Source organism: Notechis scutatus, chromosome 1, assembly GCF_049901735.1.
Source record: "Notechis scutatus isolate UNSWTSFEM ecotype Mainland chromosome 1, rNotScu1.2, whole genome shotgun sequence".
In the NCBI taxonomy this organism is placed as follows: Eukaryota; Metazoa; Chordata; class Lepidosauria; order Squamata; family Elapidae; genus Notechis; species Notechis scutatus.
The window spans coordinates 155,338,953-155,359,770 of NC_142009.1; the positions used below are offsets into that span (position 1 = coordinate 155,338,953).

The following is a 20,818-nucleotide window of genomic DNA, read 5'->3' on the forward strand; positions in this document are numbered from 1 at the left end:
AAGATTGGAAGTTGCCTTTATTTTTCTTTCTTTTCCTAATTTTCTATTTCCTATTACTTTCTTGCACTTTTTTTCAATTATTATTCATGTATAGGCATATGTACTGTATATGTAAATACTTAAGAAGAGTACTTGGCGTCTTCCGGTTTGAGCTTCTTCATGGACAGACCGAAACCGCGATCGTGCGCAGTTTCGATCCATGCTCACCGCTGGACGTCCCCGAGATGGCTGGTTTCGGGGCTAAGCCACCCCGTAGAGGTGGTGAAGAAGAGGGAGACTGCCAGCAGGGTTGAGGAGAGCTGCATCTCTCCTCCTCAGCTGGCCATTACTCCCTTTCCCGAAGGTGGTCGCAGCAGTGGTCAGAAATGGCCACCTCAAAGAAGAACTCGACCAGAAAAGAATGTGCAGGAGGAAGATAAGAAGAGAAAGTCTTGGTTAAACTGCAAAAGCAACAACTAAGGTACCCTGGAATTTAAACTACAAAAAAAAAAGTAACATTCCCAAAGAAGACTTTGAAGCAGCGAAGGAGAGAGAAGGGAAAGGATTTGGTTTTTTTCCCTCTCCCTTTCCCTATATTGACAGCTAAGAGATTTAAGCAAGAAATTGGAAAAAAAAATCAACTTTGACATCAATAGGCATTGAAGCTGAAAATAAAATGTCAAAGGGATAATAAAGATTTCTGGATACTTAAAAGCTTTTAAATGCAGGAAAGGAGAGAAAAAGAATAAAAGGGCAGGATCTGGAAAAAAGGGAGGAGACTGCCTGGAATTAAAAGGAATTTACAGTAAAACTTTAACAAGACTTCTAAAAGATACATTTTAACTGAAATGTAAACAAAATAGTAGAGCCCCAGGAAGAGAAAGTGGAAAAAAGAAGCAAAAAGAAACAGCTTGGGAGTATCTGGATTACTTGGCGATCTCTGGATTTTTGGTTATTGCATGTGAATGACTAAAATCAATCAGGTGGTTGTTTAAAAGTTTTTAAAATGGCACCACTTTTAGAAGAATTGAAGATGGAACTTAAAAAGTATAAAGAAGATGCACAAGAAGGAAGAAGTTCTTTTGGCTTCGTATTTCAATTTTTAGAAATGGAGATTTGGAACTATGAAAAACAACAAGAAACTCCTGCAGAACAAGAAGATTGCGACAAAGAAGAAGCCATCTTTAATGAACAAGTAATTTTATGTGGGGAAGAAAAAGGAAAGGGGGGGAAAGAGAATGAAAAGTTTAAGATTTTAAAAAACAACCAAAGAAAAGAAAAATAGTTTGAAAAACAAGTATAATATTGGAAAGCAACAGAAGAGGGGAATACAGAAGAGAGAAATAGAAGTAGAGAGACAAGGGGGTAAAAAGGGGAGGGAGAAGAAGAGAGGGAAGAAAGAAAGGAAAAGAAGTTACAAAGGACAGAAACAAGATATAGAGAAACAGGGCCTATTTAGAGATAATGGGTGAAAATTTAATTGAAAAAGGGATTCCGTAAAGGTACATAAGATTGTATTGTTATATTAGAAATAGAAATAATTTTAGAAAATTTGAAACAATGTATGATTAAAATGATGGATAAAATAGTTATTGTAATCCAGTGAAATATTTGTTAATAAATAAATGAAATAAAACGAATGAGAGAATTGAATTAGGAAAGGATGGGAACATTTTAATTATTCAATGTTTTATAAAATATAAGAGGAATAGGGGGAAAAATTAATTATGGAAAGCTTATAACTGTTCCCAAAGAAGTATGATATTTAATTGAAAAGTAATGTTAAAGAAGTTAAGATTTTAATGAACATTAATATTAATGATAGAACTGAATTGGAATGGAATGAGTGTTTTAATTACATATATTTTTAATCTTTTTTTTAAGAATATAGTGTGTATTTTAAGAATGTACCAAGCAGAATTCGATTGGAAGTTATGTATTATATTGGATGTTATAACTTTAAGGTATACATTGAAGCTTAAATAAGAGTTAAGTGGATAAAACTAAAAGATATAAAGGTGTCATACTCCAATTAGTAACTACAGGAGAAAATTTGTTTAATGAGAAAGGATAATATGAAATTGAAACAGGACAGACAAAAAGTATAAATATCATGATTTGAATTGAGACGAGATAATCAAAATAAAATTAAGAAAATTAAAAGAGGGGAAAAGCTATGTAGAAAATGTAAAACAGTAATAAGATATGGAACAGAACATAAAAATGAGCATGAAATTGAATTTGTGTCTGTACGAAGAAGTGTAATCCGGGACCATGCTACTTTCAAAAAAGATGTTTTATTTGTATTATGTTTTTTTTTTTTTTGTGAAAACTCAAATAAAATTTACAAAAAAAAAAAAAAAGAAGAAGAAGAAGAGTACTTGGCCATACTCTGCAAGTGAGAATGGAATCATTCTCCTGCAATGCATCCCATTGTGAGCTCAACTGCAGAAAAAAATGAGAAAAAATTCATAGCATTTACCCTAATGCAGTCAAGCTGGATTGGAGCTTCTATTGTACAGTACATATATAGCAGCTATGCTCTCTCCACAATTCAGTATTGTATATGGACTGCAATACTTTGGAGAACCGCTAGATGTCAACAGAGATACAGAAAATCCCAGTCTGCCACCAGGTTGGGGCTGATTTATGCAGCTCCAGTACTACCGTATACTGTACAACAATTCAGTATTTTCTGAACATGGATGTTCCAGGTGAAAAAGGTGAAATTTGTTTCCTTTTTTAATCTATGAGTATTATGCAAACCAAACCCATTTGGCTAGTCTTTGGTTCAGTATATGGGGCAAACTCAGAAAATAGGTTAGTGTTGCACCCGAGCGTCCTGTGAGAGCTCAACCAACATGATATGAAGTGTTAAGCCCCATCCTCTCTCAACTGAATCCATGTTGAAAGGAAATAGTCCATCTTACTTGAGAAATACCTCAGTATCCATGTTCCGTTAGATACTGAAATCTGAGTTGTGCTTTGTTCTGTTCCCTGTGCTGTGTGGAAAACTGACTGAAAAACGTACCTATGCTGCTGGCTGAATGGGTTTGTGGTACTGCAGAGTAGGAACCATCTTGACTACTATTGGCTTAAGACTATCTTGCCTTTACATTTTATTTTTTTTAAATGTTGTTCAATGTAAATAGCATAATTGTGATTTGAGGGGGGGAAATTGTTTGAATTAGTGTGTTTCTCTTTTCTCCTTATCCTTCTTTCCTTATGTCTTTTAGATTTTAAGCTTAAGAGGATAGATGAGTAAGATTACTGATTTTATGTGGGCAGTTCTGAGACTCTTTTCATCTGAAGAGCTAGTAAAAAAAATGGTTTCAGGTAGGTATAAACATAGTGTTACCTTAATTAAGCTGGAGAGCAATTATTCTCTAAGCAAGATAGTCAGGTTTTAATAGATTCTTCAAGTGGTACTAGCATCTCACTGTGTCAAAAACCTCACCAGGAACCAAGCAACTTAAAACTTAAAAAGTTAAAAAAGATTTATGGGCCACTTCTAGATGAAATGGGTAGCACATAAATCAACCAATCAAATTAATAAAGGAGAATATTTATAATTCAGGATTGAAACGATCTCTGGTGCTCTCTGAGTTTGGTGTTTTTCTAGCAGAAATTTCGTTACTCAAACTAGATAACCTCATCGATGCTCAGAGCATTAATGTTACCTAGTTTGGGTAATGAAACATCTTTCAAGAAAACAACCAGCTTCAGAGAGCACCAAGGAGCCCACAAACAAACGAAAATCACAGTCTTCTTTCAGCGAGATCAGCATGTCTTCTAAAACAAGAAGCAGCGTGCTACAGAAAGGTGTTTGGGGTATTCTCTCTGTTGTCTCTTTGGCTTAGTCATGGATAGCATAACCAGATATAGTAGAATCTCATGCAGATCAGAAAATATACTTATGGTTTTAAATTGATTAGTTAATAAGCAAGGCCAAATTCATTAGCAGCCCAAATTAAAACCTGGATAGAACAATAGATTGATCTTTCTGTTATCATCAAAAATCAAATTTCAGGTGTTTAAAGTCAACTTTATACTTAAAATATCTTCTTCAGAAGGATTCACCACTAGTGAATTGAGAAATCTATTCTATCATGGAACAGAGCTGAATAATCATTTGCATATCCAATCAGACAACGCTCTCAAGGTATGTTCAGAATTGCAGCTTTACTTATAGAATATGGTTTTAGATATTTTAATTCAGTATTGAACTGTATGATGTCCCAATGAAGCTGAATCCCTAGAAAATATGTTCAAGACTGACGCTTAAAGCAGAAAATTACGTCATTTTAGTGTACATTCTGTTTCTAACATCTGATTGTAGATAGAAATTATGCAGAAATTATTATAGCTAAATTATAATAGTTATAGAAAGCACAGCTAAGATGCTGAAAATTAATTCAGCAACATCTAGAAAGCTAGAGATTCCCAATTCTTTGCTGTGAAGTGATAAAAATTAAAAGTTACCAGATATTTCCACATGGGAAAAATTATGGCATTTTCATTCCTGTAATCTTAAGGATTTAGTTAAAATCAGAAAAAAATAAATTCAGTCTCAAAACCTTAGAGATCTATTGGTCAAGAGTTCATTAGCCTGCCTGCATATTGATATATGGTAGAAAAAAATAATCCAAACATATAAATAAAATAATTTCCTCTCTGTTTGGCTTTTATTTTCAAGAAAATCTTTCCTGCTTGTTCTCTTTTGTATTATATAGAAATATTGTTGGATTTCTTAAGACATTCAAAAATGGCACAATTTAACAATATATATATATGTAGAGAGAGAGAGAGGGGGTATAAATCCTGGTAAAAATCCCACACAGAATCTAATAGAAATACGAAGAGAACATGACATATAAATTGACTTAAGTTACTGGGAAGAAGTAGTGGAAACTGTAACCTGAAAAGTAATCAATCTTTCCTAACCTAGTCCCCCCAATGTGCCAGACTACACCTCCCCTAATACTCCTCAAGGGAAGTTTGGAAAGGCCAATTGAGAGTATGATATTACTTTGGAATAAGGGTAAATCAGGGCATTCAAAGTTAAGCTTCTTCCAGTAGCACATTTCAGGGTAACTGTATTTAATGAATCTTCAAAGACCTAAATGACAAAACAATCTTGCAAAATTGAGGGGATGTCAATTATTCTCCCAGGTGGTCTTATGAAGGACAAATAACCGAGAATAACCAGCAGACAGAAATAAAAGCATGCCAAGCATAAGAAAGTAGAAGGTGAAGATTTCTGGAGAATCTACGTAAAAAGTGAGATTCTATTGTATGATCCGGTCATTTATTTCCAAGTGAAAATTCACATACTTAAAACTGTGATTAGTTTCACGCAGCTTCAGGAATTCTGATTTGTAAACCAGTTTGCAGACTGAGCTGTTCATCATGTTGCTGGACCCGATAGTAGCTTGAGTCCAACTTCAGTCAGAATGTTATTTTATTTATCAAATTTATATGCTCCTCATCTCGTAGTATGGTTTTCACCCCGATGTGCAGTATTTGCTTACAGAAGCATTCAATGGACAAATTACCCAAGAATATGCAGATTTTTGCAAATTATTATATTACTTCAGAAGTAATATGCTATTTTAAAAATATTGTCTATTCTTTGTCTAAATAAATAGGTTTAATATTTAAGTATACCAAATATTCTGGCTTTAACATGCTTTCCAATCCTAGCCAGAATTAGTCAAGACTGGCTCCTCTTTCCCACAACCTTCAATAAAAACCATCAGCTCCATTCTTAAGTCTGAACCATGTCATATTGTTTCTATTTAAGATTATCTGGCAATTAGGTTCATGTCTAATTGGCCTGTTCTAAATAAATGTGCCTAAGAAAGTCCTACAGGATGACTGCTATGTATATTTTTTTGTAGAAATAAATCCCACAACCATCGGTGAATGAATTTTGCAGTGTCACATTTTAACAAAAAAAAGTTCCACGGATATTAAGCAAAATTAACTCCCTAGTAAATGGGTGAAGACCTGTGGCTTTGGTTACTTTGAGATACTCCTTTGGCTGCAGTGAATCCTGAAGGAATCTTTTGGAACCCTTTTCCACCTCTTAAAGGCAAGGAAGCCATTGCTCCCCACTTTCTCAAGCAATTTTTCAAATAGCTATAGCTATTTTGTGCCAAAGAGTGCCACAAAGTTCTGCTACTACTTTTAGGCGACTATGCAAAGAGACTGGGTGTGATGCGGTTCCAGTTTTTCTTAAACTTCAAACCATTTAGGTCAATCACTTTTGCAACACACTACATCACTATAACCCAACATAGAGGGAGTGCACACAACTAATGATTCTTTCTGGGGTCAATAATGGAAGCCATGTTTATTCTACAGATTTCTAGACTAAGAGATAAATTAATGCCTCCACTTCATTAACTGTGTTAGATGTGAACTCAAAGATCAGATAGGGTGAGTTGATGCATAATAAAACAATTGTATATAATCTTAAATAAAAAGATTCCCGCTCTGATTGATGGAAACAGACCTTCTTTATGATTCAAGCATAAATTATTTTGTTCCTTTTTTTTGCCTTTAAAAAAAGTTATACTACAAAAGTCTCCATAATAAATGTCTTTAAAAGTCCCTATAATACAAATTCTAAAAATAATGCAAATACACCTTTTTCTTCACACCATAACATTCAAATCAACCCTTTGTAGTTCACTGTGAATATGGTCCCACGTGTGTAAATTGCACTGATTACTTAAGAACCAAGGGGAAAAAGATCACTGCATTCATTCATTCATTCTGTAATATAATTAGTGATAACACAGTTATGCTCTTCAATAAAAACTACTATTTGTCAACATCCAATATTCCTATAGTAGGAAAATTAGATTAAATTATAAATTGGGCCATTTATAAGGGCTAAATTTTTGTCCTTAGATGAGCTGAGAATTTCATCCCCTCCCTCAACTAGGACAGCAGCCACCAAGGGCATTGGTTTGCAAAAATGCATGGTATTTTCAAACTCAAACAGTGCTATCTTATGTTTACTTAGAAATCAATTTCATTGCCCAGAAGGGGGCTTACTCCTGGATAATGAGTATAATAGGACTGCAGACTATGCATATCCCAATTAAATTAGAAATCCTTATTCACTGAAGGAGTGAATTCTGAGTATCATTTACTGCAAAATTACAACATACTGAAAGCAATTTCTGGTGAAAACATGACAATAATCTTTTGTGACATTGTGAGGGCACCACAAAAATATCCCCGACCACCTTAAGATAAACAGCAGGCATTTCCAAAATGATATGTTACTACAACATTGTATTTTGAGAATGCTTATACTTTGCCTCTCTAAAGCTTCAATATTGTTCGACTTTTCTGTTAATACATTAACACAATGAGTACCAATAAATAAACTAGAGGAAAGCTCTTAGAAGATTGTATTAATATTACATTGTGCAAAACATGTAATGACCTACATTCTATACACATACCCTGACTAAAATATGCAGGCTAAATTCAGAAGCCATTACTCAGTTTCTACGTTTTCCTTGGCAATTCAAGTGGCCACAATCTTGTAATTAGGTATATTATCTTCCCTTGATTCTGTGGGGTGAAGGAGGTAAGCATGTCGTAGACCACTGCCAGTGTCCAGCTAACACTGCACCGTTAACATCTATGGGACCTTTGCTACTTGTTTGAATAAAATCAACTATAGGCATTGAATAATGACTTCCATATTTGGCCTGATTTTTGTGATTGGTGTTACACTTACATTAATCCCCTTAAGTGCGGGATAACTTTTTTATGACGATGATGATGATGATGATTTGCAAAAAGAAAAGTCACCGTTGTAATAGATTTAGCAGTTGATTTCCAAACCTGCCCTCTTATTGGGAAGATAAATAGCTTATACAGTTTAGACAATGAAGTAACTCTTTCAAGATCCATTATAATGTGATTATCCAGCAGGGATAGGCTTTTTAGTTCCATAAAAGAAGGACGGCTCAGTATCTATTTAACATTAAGTGCTTTCTTCATTCAAATAAACAATAGTTCAATTCATCAACATGTCTTTTGCTGCTGAGAAGACAATAATGATCCCTGTCTGGTAGCTGGGTGTCCCAAACGAAATTCTCATTGCTTCTTCAGACAGAGTCTAACAGAACCCGAGCCAATTTGGAATCTAAAATTTTGGTTATCTTTTTTTTTTCTTTTTTAATGATAATTTGAAAAACCTAGGTCAACCAAGTTTAGTAATCTGGAGGTCTCCATTTATCTTTATTGTATCAATAGCTGATAACTTCTCAATGCGATGGTAAAAATCAAAAAGCTGGTGTCCATCCACGAATATTCTAAAACGAGGGTGTTCACATAATATTTCAACCTGGAAGAAATAAAGTATGGATGAGGACCACAATTTTAATTGGAACATTTGAAGAACTCACAAGTAGCGTTGATATAAGACGTGCTATCTATCTTACACAGCTTTGACCACCTATGTGATTTGGATTAGATCACTCACATATGTCCTCTTTTGCAATCCAAGTAGACAGACACAGTGATCCATGCAGAACTGAAAGGCTATTTATTTGCAGCTGAGACAAGAAAACCTGCTCACAGAATCGTTGATTGATATTCCTAAGCCCCCAAGTCAAATATAGTTTCATATTTATAGTCAGAGAATAAGTATAGTTTCCCAGTTATTAACTCAAGTAGTAATTAACTAAAGCAAATGGAAAAGTAAAATGGCAGAACATAATCAAAGTACTGATGCATCCATTGGGTGCCTGGTGCAGATAAGGAGGAAAAGACAGTATGGTACTATAGCAATGCAGATCGTGGGATATAAATAAAGAAATATAACTGAATAGCTAAGGTATCTTCTTCAGCATGTTAGTTATGAACCTCATAGATAATACTCTGGTCTTTTTTTCTAATACAAGTGTGCAAAGGTCTAATACTTAATGCCTCCCATAACTAGATGGGAAAAGCATATCCATAACTTAGGTTTTGCAAAATTCTTCCATCAGCCTACTATATGTATTTTCAGAACACTTAAAGGAAATCTCTGGTGTGAATATAAATCTTTCTCTGATTCAGTATTTAAAAGAGAGGATCTAATAGTTAATTGATGCAAATAAAGGGCTGCATCCAACCTCATACAAGTCAATTTCTAAAGGTGGGGTTGGAGTTTCTCATGGTCTCCTTACAGAGTTAATTTGTGTAGATCTTGTAATTTGAGATCTTGTAAATTGCAGAGGGAAAAAGGAGAGCCTTATTTGCCAATTGCATCATTTTACTATTAGCTGAACACAGTTGAAGATTTTTTAAATTAATATCCTGCATTCTTTCAGGGATTCAAAGCAGTATACCTAACTTGTGATTTTCACCTGATTTCACCCCACAATATCACCACTGCTACACTGAGAGAGAATATCCAGCACTTGATCATCCATCAAGCTTTCATGTCTAAAGGAAGATTTGTTCTCTCCAAGCCTAGTTCAAAACTTCAAGCACTCTGTTGTACTAGCTTTCTTTACTCTTTAACCAGACATGATATTCTTCCGATTAAAATCGAATTCGATTTTTTGGGAATCGCCGCGAGCGGAGCCCGGTGGGTGGGCGGGCGGTGCGGCGGAGCCCGGGCGGGTGGTGCGAGCGGAGCCCGGGCGGGCGGGCGGCGAGCGGAGCCCGGGCGGGCGGGCGGGCGGCGCGAGCGGAGCCGGGCGGGTGGTGCGAGCAGAGCCCGGGCGGGCGGTGCGGCGGAGCCCGGGCGGGCGGCGGGCGGTGCGAGCGGAGCCCGGGCAGGCGGGCGGTGCAAGCGGAGGCCGCTGAGTGGCAGGAAAAGGGAGCTGGGCAGCGATTTCTTGGCGCGCGGTGGGGGGTCTCTTTTGGCCGGCCCCGATTTTTTTTCCAAAGGCGAATATCATGCCTGTTTAACACGCTGAGGCTTTTATTTGCACAGTTTCATGCCAGCTACCTTAAATTCAAGCCTATGTATATGAGTACTTAATAACTGTAGAAGCAAATATCAATGTCCTTTGTGAGATGATGGTGTGTAAACATGAAAATTAAAAAAAATCAAAATCAAATAATACACCTGAATTTTGAATGATAAGGTAGATATTTCATTCCTTCCAAAAATAATGGCTGCTGCCAGGACAGAAACATAACATTTTATTTTGTCTCTATTTAATAAAAAGTATTGTATATTGATACGACTACACTATAGTTACTATATGTAGTTAATAATCTCGCTTTACTGTTACATTAACTATTACAATTTGTAATACATTTTTGCTTCTATTTCTTGGGACTCTTCACAACCCTGAAGCTTTAGAACAGGGGTGTCCAACCTTGGCAACTTTAAGACTTGTGGACTTCAACTCCCAGAATTCCTCAGGCAGCTTTGCTGGGAGTTGAAGTCCACAAGTCTTAAAGTTGCCAAGGTTGGACACCCCTGCTTTAGAACATTCACTTCTCGTATCCCTGAATAAAAAGAAAGAGAGCACTCAATGATGATGGACATAATTAATCAAAGCCAAGCACTTTTAAACCATGATCATTTTAAGTGGAAGACAAAAGCAAAATTTCATTTAGAAATTTTAAAACCTTTTTCAAAAAAGATCTCCAAATACCCATAAATAATGTTCTGGTCTCATCTTCATAATTCATATAAAGTTACTTGAAAGCAAATATTTGCCACACAAAAGAAAAAAAAATCCTTAATTGTATCTAACTTGTAAATTTCTTCTCAACACCCACAAAATTGAGAAACTGGAACAGTGTTCAAGATGATTCCTCAAATTTTCTTATTGACAAATGAGTTTTCCTTGTCTGATGGCAAGCAATATCTCTAGTATTTCAAATGAAGTACAATTGAGCAGACCATCAATGATCTAACATGCTGGAGTAGACTACCGATGATCATATTGTTGGGGATTACAACAACCATCATCCAACAGTTCTGGAAGAAGCCCTATATTATACCCTATAATTGGGAAAGCCCATTAAAGAGTATAATCACTTGCTGGAAACATCATCACTGATTGTTGCCGGAAGCGTTATAATTCAGAGAATACTACACCAAACACATACAAGGAATTATATTCATTTCTACAACCAGAAGGCAACAAAATCTACCGTGTTTCTCATATAATAAGGCCGGGTCTTATTTTTTTTTGAGCCCCCCAAAAATGGCTAGGCTGTCTTTTCGAGGGTGACTTAATTCCCCCCCTCTTGCATCTTCGGGCGGGCAGCGACGGCTTGGATGTTGACCTCAGCATTGGTGGGGCACTTCGTATCGGGGTCAACGCAAGGCAGCACCATATCCAGGTGTGCAAGAAAAGTACTTCCTAATGGCAAGCCCCCCCACCATTCCCCCCCATTTCGCATGTTTTAATATAGGCCTTAATTTGGGGGGGGGGAGGGGCTTAATTTCATTTCATGCCTATAAAACATGCTGAGACTTCCTATTGGGGGAGGCCGTATTGTTGGAGAAACAGGGTAGTTCTCAAACCCAAATGATAGTTTGCTTAAATTAATGGTTCTTATCAGAGGGTTCACAATTACCGTATTTTTTGCACTATAAGATGCACTTTTCTCGCCCAAAAAAGTGGGTGGAAATGTCTTATAGAGAGAATGTTGCTGAAGCCCTGCCTACCTGCCGGCTCCCACCCTTCGGCCTCTGCCTCTCAGCAATTTGCCTCCTTGCGGCAAACAGAAAACAGTGTCGTCAGCTTCAGCACAGCCTGATTTAGCACGAGCAGCTGATTGGCGGTTGGATCGGTCTCCTGGAATACTGCTGATCAGCTGTTCCAGGCCGTGGGGATCACCGCCCATTGCCGTCTCCACACGTTTTCGGCCTCTGCACGCCCCATTTTTTGCCTTCGTGGGTCCCGTTTTTGGCCCGTTTCAGGTGGCAGGGATTGCTGCCATCGACGCCTATTGTCACTGAACGGCAGCAGCAGGCAGCAGTGATCCTTGCTTGGAATAGGCCAAATACGGGACACACGGAGGCCGAAAACAGAACACACGGAGGCCGAAAACAGAACACACGGAGGCCGAAAACAGAACACATGGAGGCCGAAAATGGTGATAGGCGGCAGCAGCAATCATCAGTGACAATGGGCAGCGGCGATCCCTGCAGCTTGGAATAGCAGATTGGCGGTATTCCCGGAGGCTGATCCAACTGCCAATCAGTTGCTCGTGCTAAATCAGGCTGTGCTGAAGCTGACCATGCTGTTTGCTGCAAGGAGGCAAATTGCTGGGAGGCAGAGGCAGATTTTTTTTCTTGTTTTCCTCCCCAAAAGCTAGATATGTCTTATGGTCTGGAGCGTCTTATAGTGCAAAAAATATGGTATTTAAAATATTAAATAATATTTTTAAATTACTCAGTTTTCTGATATAGTAAACATCAAAAGAAATAATGCTTAAGCAATATATTTTGTTCATGTCCTAAAATCAGTGTTGAAAACAAATGCAATGTGGCTCTTAGGATAACAGTAGCATTACTGGAGAAGTCCAATCATTGGAAACTAATGCAGGACTTGTTTGGTTTAGAAAGCTGAGCTAACTTCAAATCTGTGTATATCACTTATCCTGTATTTTAAACTTGTTTTTTCTTCCTCACATCTTTTAAAAAGTAAAACAGTAATAAACAATATTGAAAACTATCATTAAAATGTTGGTTTCTCACAAGTTTCCACTCAATACTTACTAAGAACGAAGTAATGCATTTTATATATAAATAGATCTAACTGACCTCTACCAACAGACAAGGAATCACATAATCCCAAACTGCACTAGTCACAAAGGAATTAAAAGCCCAGTTTGTAAAGTATAAACCTTATATGGCACTGTTTCTCATCATTATCCTAGAGAGCAGAGTCCCCCAGGGGAGAACTGTAACATAAATATATGAGATACATAAGAAAACTTAAAAGTTCTAAAAAAAAACCATTATTTTTTTCTTCTCATTCCAGCCCAATAAATCATCTAGGAATGAATGTCGTTCCAGTTAACTGAGAGAAGAGATCAGTATGTGATCATCAGAATTGAGATATAAGGTCAATGCTGTTGAATAACTATGTGAAGCTTCTGAAGAGGTCAACCCAGAATGAGGCATCATCAATGCACAGATGATACCTGGTTAAATATTCCATCACAGCAAGCCCAGTTCTTAGAAGCTGTTAGCATCTGGATGAGAAAATCAGATTAACATTGAACGTCAGTAAGACAGGGTGAACATGGGTCAAAAATCAGACTGAGATTGGATGTAGTCTATCATTGACCCTGGGTGGGATTGTGGTTACACCTTGGAGATCCTTTTATACCAGCAGTCCACATTTCAACAGCAGGTAGATAGCATGACAAAGTTGAGCTTTGTCATGTGGTCCCCTTCTGCAGCCTTCTGACAAGCAAAGTCAATGGAGAAGCCAGATTCACTTAACATCTGGTTTCTTAACAATTGCAGTGATTCACTTAATGATTACGGCGAGAAAGGTTGCAAAATGGGGGGAAACTCACTTAACTGTCTGACTTAGAAACAGAAATTTTGGGCTCAGTTGTGGTCATAAGGCAAGGCCTACCTGAATAGGAATCTTACTGGATGGCACTTAGCTTCTGAATGCAATTCAAGATGCTGATGTTCACCTTTCATGTTCACCTACACAACTCATGGTTGAATCTGCCTGTCTAATAAGGTCAAGAGGTGACTTGATTATGGTCCAACGGAGGAAACATATAGTCAAATCTTTTCAGTGATAGCCTTGTATGGCATATGGTTTTTAATGGCCCATGGGGACTAGAGTCCTAGAGGGACATCCACCTCTCAGTTGCTGAGGGAATTCAATTTTGTTCTGACCCAAAATTAGAGAGAGAAGAGAAAAAGAAATGGGAGTGGCTGGAGAGAAAAGATGAAGAGTGAAGTTACATAAGCATATAGAACAGTTCTCGGTTCATGGCGAGAGGAGAAGAATAATCCATGGTGGCTTCCTTGGAGGAAGGGAAGGAAAGTCCCAGTGAGATGACATCTTCACCCAAGAAGGAGCGAATTGGCTATTGTTGGAAAAGGTCCAATCTCTGGGGAAGGACTGGGCAGAAGACCTTGAAGGTGATTCTTCCCCCAAGAGGGGAGAAGGTGACCAGCCAGGTGGATCCAGAAAGATTTGAGGGGGCCGCCCCCGGGGGGGGGGGGGGGGGGGGGGGGGGGGGGGGACCGGGGGGGGGGGGGGGCGCCCCCGCGGGGACAACAGCTTTTTTTTGGGGGGGGTTGGGGAAAAAAAAAAAATGTCCATTCTTTTTCTGTTTCAGCTTTCAGTAATAAATTGCCTTTTTTGTCCGGCGGGGCTGCCCCAATCCCTAATAAGGAGGCAGAAAGGAGAAATGGGGGAGGGAGGGGTAGGATGAGGAGAGGAAGGAAACCCCGCTTTTTTAAAGCAGTTATCCTGCAGGGGGAGAATTAGAGAAACAGAGAGAAACAGCTCTTGCTCCCTATTGAGACAGATTAGGATTTGACAACCAGCAAAAGCCAGGATTGTGTTGTATGTACTTGTAGTAAATACTTTTACTATGTAAATCAGGGGTCGCCAACCTTTTGAACCTCAGGGACCACCAAACTCATAATTTTAATTGCTGCGGACCACTAATATGAATTTTGACTGATGGGGGCTTCCTGATGTTGGTGGGAAAATCCATGGCAGGCCAGTGTATCCGGGTGGAGGAGCAGCTGCTCCGGGATGACCAAAGGGCCAATCCTGTGACTACTACAGCTTTGGAATATGGGATCAACTTTCCCACCAACATCAGCAAGCCACCCTGGGGTGGATTTCCCTCCCTCACTGTTGGTCTTACCTTCCAGTTCCAGCTCTATTCAAGGTAAGGTTTGCGCTCGGCCAAAGAGTGGGAGCCAGCGGGTGGGCGGGCCATGTGGGTGGCACAGCCTTGTGTTCTGGCACAGCATAAATTAATTGCTTTGGGGGGGGACGGACATTTCTCTGCGGACCACCAAAATTTTCTCATGGACCACCAGTGGTCCCCGGCCCACCAGTTGGCAACCACTGAGGTAAATAGTTTCAGTATACATAGTAAAAGTAAGCATAGACATTGCCACTGTCTTTTTCTCTGTCAATTGCCATCTTTGCAAACCTGGATACACCTCCAGTTTAAAAGAGTCTAGTCCCACTATGACACCTTCCTTTGGAAAACTCTACTTCCTGATATCTGAAACCACACTGTTCTTATTTTGGAATAGCTATGAAAATATGACAGGAGGGCTTTGGGGGATGAATAAGACCTTTAAATGATGGCTCATCAGATTGTTTACAAGTTGCTATGGACTGCATTTATTACAAGTACGTATTATACCCTACCCAACAATATCCTGTAGGTCATTCAGGGTCTTCAGAAATAAACTAAATAAATAAAGTAAGTAAGTAATCAAACTGCATATTTCGTTGAATTAAGACTTCATTGAAGAACCCTACAAGGGGGAGATTTATCTTATGAAAATCACAGATGCAAACATTTTCGGGGATGAAAAAACGGAGGGACCACTGCAGATGGTCTTGATAGTTTTCCAACATTCTCCTGGACCAACTGAATGGAATATTTTGAAGTGTCATTTGAGGAATCCAGTGCTCCTCCTCCTAGTCTTGCATAGGTATCTTCAATGAATGTATATGGCAGGGCTGTCAAACTCTAAACCTGCAGGCCAGATATGTCACATGCTGGCCATGCCCATGTCCAGTTTAACAGAGGGGAGGAAAAAAAGTCCCGATACATAACATGATGACATGAGTTTGACACCCCTGGTATATGGAATCAAAAGAGGAGAGGGATCTAGTAGCTCCATGACCTCAGACAATCATGAATAAAGCACTTTTTTTCTGCTATTTATTATTTCCCTTTTCAGGCTTCTGAGCCTGAAAAATGTAGCTGCTTTAATGAGTCAAATTGCATGAGTCACAATGCATCTTTAATGCTGCTCTTACATCAAAAGCATCCTTTTTCTAAGAATCACGGAAGGCCTGAATGAATAATGGAGAATGGCTTTTAAACTACAAACAGCTCTAAAACCTATCTTTCCATTTGAATCTAATGCTGTGACAGCATACGTTGTTTTGTTGATTATCTCTACATCAAGAGTTTAAGAGTGCTTTTCATTTGAATGTGCATCTGATTACATTATTGGTAGTCCTCAACTTACAACAGTTCATTTAGTGACCGTTCAAAGTTACAGCGACACTGAAAAATTATGACCATTTTTCCACACTGAATTATCCTGTAGATGGACTCCCCTGGGGGAAAAACATCATTCGGGAAAACTCTAAAACTAATCAAAGACAGGGAGAGGAAAAAAAAAGAGGTTTTTGAGTCTTTGTCTTCAAAGTCTCTACTGCTACTTTCAAAAATAGAGAATTTCTCTAGAGAAGAGAATAACTGTAGCTCAGGGTTGAATTGTAGGGTCTTCTATGCTCTCTGAGCTTGGTGGCTTTCTTGCAGACATTTCATTACCAACCTTTGTAACAGCCCCAGGATCATGTGATCCAAATTCAGATTTTTTTGCAACTGATTCATACTTATGACTGTTGCTGTGTCCAAAAGTCATGTGGTCCCCTTTTGCAACCTTTTGATAAGCAAAATCAATGGGTGTCAGATTCACTTAACCGTGGTACTAAATTATCAACTGCAGTGATTCAACTGTAGGCAAGGAATATCGTAAAATGGGGCAAAACTCACTTAACAAATGTCTCACTTAACAGAAATGTTGGCCTCAATTGTAATCTTAAGTCGAGGACTGCCTGCATTACATCCCTTTTCTCTTATTATAACGAGATGATGTAAAAGAAAAGAATAAGATCAAAATACATGAAGTATGTTTAAAAAGAAACACTATTGCTATGACTGTTATAGATATAAGTAGCTAAACTCATTCCAGGAGAGTGAGTAGCAATATATGAAAAGCACTTCAACACAGAATAAGGAGACACACCCAATAAAACAAAAAGACACAGAAACAACACCAATGAGTATAGAAATCATATGGCAACCACTTCAAATAGTGGGATGTTGTAGAGTGTTTTTAATTTATGTTTATAATAACCATGCCAAGAAAGTTTCCTGTGCCTCTAAATATTGCCATCTTTTATTTGCTGTCATGTTCCTCTACCTGGATTGAATAAATTGCCATCAGAAGGAATGTATGTCTTGGTGTTTGCCTAATATTACATTCCTACAGATAAAGTCTACATACAGTGTTATTTAGAGGGCAAAATTTAGCACTGAAACACACCCAGAACAAAAGCATCAAAGTTATATCAATGTCAACGCTGTCAGTGGTTAGTCAATAAACTCTCCGTACTTACCCTGAAGGGCTGGTCAGGGATAAATGGGAAATATGGAAGAGATGACTGTTCTTTTCCCCATTCTCCAGATAGGCAGGAATTCCTGAGGAACTGTTTATCTGAAAATATGGCTTTCAGTTTGATTGCTATATCCGCAGGAGGGTCTTCTGAATCTCCACATGTAAGACTGATGTCAAAACTGTAAAAAGCAAGAATATCTCCTCACTCATCCCAAAGAAGCAATGAAATCCAAGATGCAGCCAATGTATAAACAAATGTCTTCCTAACTAGCATTGCCAACAATAATTATAGTAGGCGTTGTTTAGGTTTCAAGTATCCCACTCTAGTTTGTATCTTCCATTTCTATTTAGTTCCTTCATGCCTACCAAAGAGATACTCTCTACCCAGAAACCACGTGTGAAGCATCCCTCCTTGTGCCCATAAGAGTTATTCCCTTATAAATAAATATTACATCTATATATCCGCCTCCTCCCTATAGGTCAAATGAGAAACCAACATTTCTATATTTACAACTACAGATAAAAATAACTGTCCTCGGGAATGATGGATGTTGGGCAGATACATTCTTCTTGTGGGAACACAGCTTTTTCTGGTGGTTCTTGGACAGGGATGGAAAAGCCCTGCCAGGGGAAAGCAGGCTGGGCCTGTGTCTTGTTACCTCTCTGGGTTGAGATCCACGATGCCCATTACCACGACTTTCTTGCCTGGCCTCATTCCTCCTTTGATGTGCCCACAGAAAGGGACAATCTGGAAAAGGATTGCAGGGAGTCAAAATGAGTAGCTGCTGATTACAGAGTGGAAGGAGAAGGGGGCCAGATCAGGCCAGCTTATAAATAAAGAGAGGGAGAGAGGGAAAGCAAATCCTTTACCAGTCGTGGAAAATACACTTCGGCTTGAACTGGGGATCCCAAGGAGTTGTTTAAAAGTCTGTCCTCTATTTTCTAAAAGCAAAAACAAAACAACACGTTCAGACACAAGAAGGCACCCTTTGTGTTCCGCCCAGGGACGGATGGAAAGGGGAAGAAAGGAGTGGGGGGGGGGGGGAGGCTGCTGAGCAACAGAGCGCCAATTTCATTTCAAGTCTTGAAGAGAGAATCCATCTTTTTCTTCCAGCCCTTCTCGCAAAACAAAGGGTGTTGCCTCCCAATTCCCCAGCAAAGTCTTCCAGGTACAATTCATGCCTGACTGCTCAGATCCATGCACCCCTCCCCCGCTCCCCATCTAGGCACATATCTCACACACCTGATCACCCAAGTACAAAAACGCGAAATACACTTATTTCACACACACACACACACGCCGGCAAGGAGAAGGAATAAGAAATCGCGGGCCCAGCCCTCCCCACCGCCTTTCAGTCCCCGAGGCGTTTTTCTTGACGCCGCTGCAAACAGGTCCCCTCCTTCCCTCGAGATCCCAATCCGCAGCTCCCCTCTCCCCTAGATGGAATCCGTCGCCAGGCGGGATCCCGGCGAGAGAGCCCCACCAGAACCAGGCGCCACCGACCCACCTGAAACGGCCGGCTCCCTCACCTTGCCGCCCGGGACCCGCGAAGGATTTGAGGAAAGGGCCACTTACCACCGCGTCCCTCTCCGCCACCGATCCCGCCATCTTGTTGAAACGGTGCAGCGAGCTAAGCTTCGATCGGCTGGAGGAGGAAAGAGGGGGAGCTGCAGGAGGGCAGAACCCGGCTTAGACGTGCCTGCCGAGCGCTGGCCAAGGCGCATCCGGAGCTGAATTGGCAGGGAAGCGGCGAGAGGGAGGGAGCCAGAGGGGGAGGGACGGGGGCGGGAGCTAATCTCGCCTGTCCCGAGCCCGGGATCCAGGAGGCATTCTCCGCAAATCCCCCAAGTCGGCCACGCCGCGCGGAGTTGGGGATGCAGCAGCAGCGGTGCAGTGGAAGATGAAGACGCAGAGCCACCCTGGCACTTCAGGGAGCCCTGGCCCGGATTTCTGGAAGCCCAGTGCAGGGCATAAGGCTGAAAGGAGCCGGGCAGGGTCGGCAATAGCTCAGGCTGTTGCAGCTTCTTCCGTTCGTACTTTGCCTCCGAGCTGTTTTGCTGCGGGAAAGCAGGAAGGGAAAGCCGCCGGCTCTGGAAGGGGGGCACAATGCAGCCCGGCCAGCCTCGGGAGGTGGCAGTGGTTCTAAATAGACCCGGTTAAGGAAGGGAGCCGGCTTGGCTGAGAGGCGGAGCGGGCGGGGCTCAGTTTGGGATCCGCCGGGGTGGGCCTGCCTGCAAGACGCACAAGGATGATTGCTGTGTAAAGCCTAGTCAATCTACCTTTTTTCAACCTTACAGTTTTCATTTGATTTACCGCCCTATTCAAATGCTGGGGTGTTTTGGAATTAACGTAAGCCTTTTTATTTATTTATGAATAACCAGTCTATGTGTGTAATAATACTACAATGCACTATAATAAAAATACTAATTAAAACTAGTAGGTAATAAATCATTGCTTTTTTCTTTGTTGATAATGCAGTCATTGGTCATTTAATGACTTCAGCTCATTAAAAAAAGCACCCCTTGATATGGGAGCATATCATAATATCCAGTAGCTTCTTACTGAAAAATTCATTTTTTTGCTAAAATCACCCTTTCCCGTCAAATGATTAAGACCTTTACAACTCCTTTTGGTTAACTTTCATTTAAGAAGGCAGACCGGAACAAACTTTCTGCCGCCTTTGGCAAACATTTGGAAACTAAAAATAACGATATTGCCACGCGGTGCTGACTGGGGCCTGTACTGAAAGCAGGTTGTTCTTGCATTAGTGTATGCCTTGGTTGTGCAATTTAAAGGGCTCCATCATTTTGTATAGCTCAGCAAAAGGAATTTAAAGGGCTTTCAACCTCACTATATAGTGAAACCTTTGGGGAAAACTACATGGGGAGGAACTCAGTGACCACAGGTACCTGCCAACCTCCCTGCCTACCTGAATTTATTTAAAAAAAAAATGAAATGAGAAACTGGAATGCGCCAGTATGCCAGGCAAACTTTATTTACTGAGGCCCACACAGACTAAATAGGCAAAATTAAAGATGGTAGTGGTTATAGCCCAGCACTTTGGAAGTGTGCCTGTTTGTCAATCCGAAAGTCACAAATAAGTTGGGGTAGACAGCCTTCTGGGATGCTAAAAAGTATGATAGATCAATCTTTATAGCAAGAAGCAGATGATGAAAATGTTTTAAATCGTCAATGATTGGCTTATTGAGAACTGATAGTTAGCCATGCTTATTGTGCTAGATATTTTGGGGACAACATTTGGGATTTGTTTCCAATGTTTCAGGTGTGGCCATTGGCCTCAAAAGGTTGCTAATCCTTTCCCAATTCCATGTCTGAGAAGGGATTGGTCGCCTATGCCAAAGGGCCTGCTCCAGGGGTGGTATTTAGCAGGTTCTGACCAGTTCTGGAGTAGTTTGGAGAACTGGCAAATATCACTTCTGACTAGAGGTTTTACAGTATCCTTCCCCTGCCACGCCCACCAA

The 20,818-nt window shown here is 39.9% G+C and overlaps 1 protein-coding gene across 1 annotated transcript; it reads right to left on the bottom strand.

Annotated features, from left to right (window-relative positions):
• Window positions 1-6,481: 6,481 nt before the first annotated feature.
• Window positions 6,482-19,456, bottom strand: LGALSL (galectin like). The gene is made up of 5 exons (XM_026668443.2): window positions 18,912-19,456; window positions 18,206-18,277; window positions 17,995-18,083; window positions 17,337-17,514; window positions 6,482-8,353 (listed from the first exon to the last, which is right to left on the bottom strand). Exons 1-5 carry the CDS (start codon window positions 18,942-18,944, stop codon window positions 8,210-8,212), a joined length of 516 nt encoding a protein of 171 aa, XP_026524228.1. The 5' UTR covers window positions 18,945-19,456; the 3' UTR covers window positions 6,482-8,209.
• Window positions 19,457-20,818: the final 1,362 nt, after the last annotated feature.

Coding starts and splice junctions, on each gene's coding strand:
- LGALSL (XM_026668443.2), bottom strand. CDS start 18,944: ATGGCGGGATCGGTGGCGGAGAGGGACGCGGTG. Junction 18,084..18,205: donor AAGTGTATTTTCCACGACTG/GTAAAGGATTTG, acceptor ATCCTTTTCCAG/ATTGTCCCTTTCTGTGGGCA. Junction 17,515..17,994: donor GTGGATCTCAACCCAGAGAG/GTAACAAGACAC, acceptor TGCTTTTTACAG/TTTTGACATCAGTCTTACAT.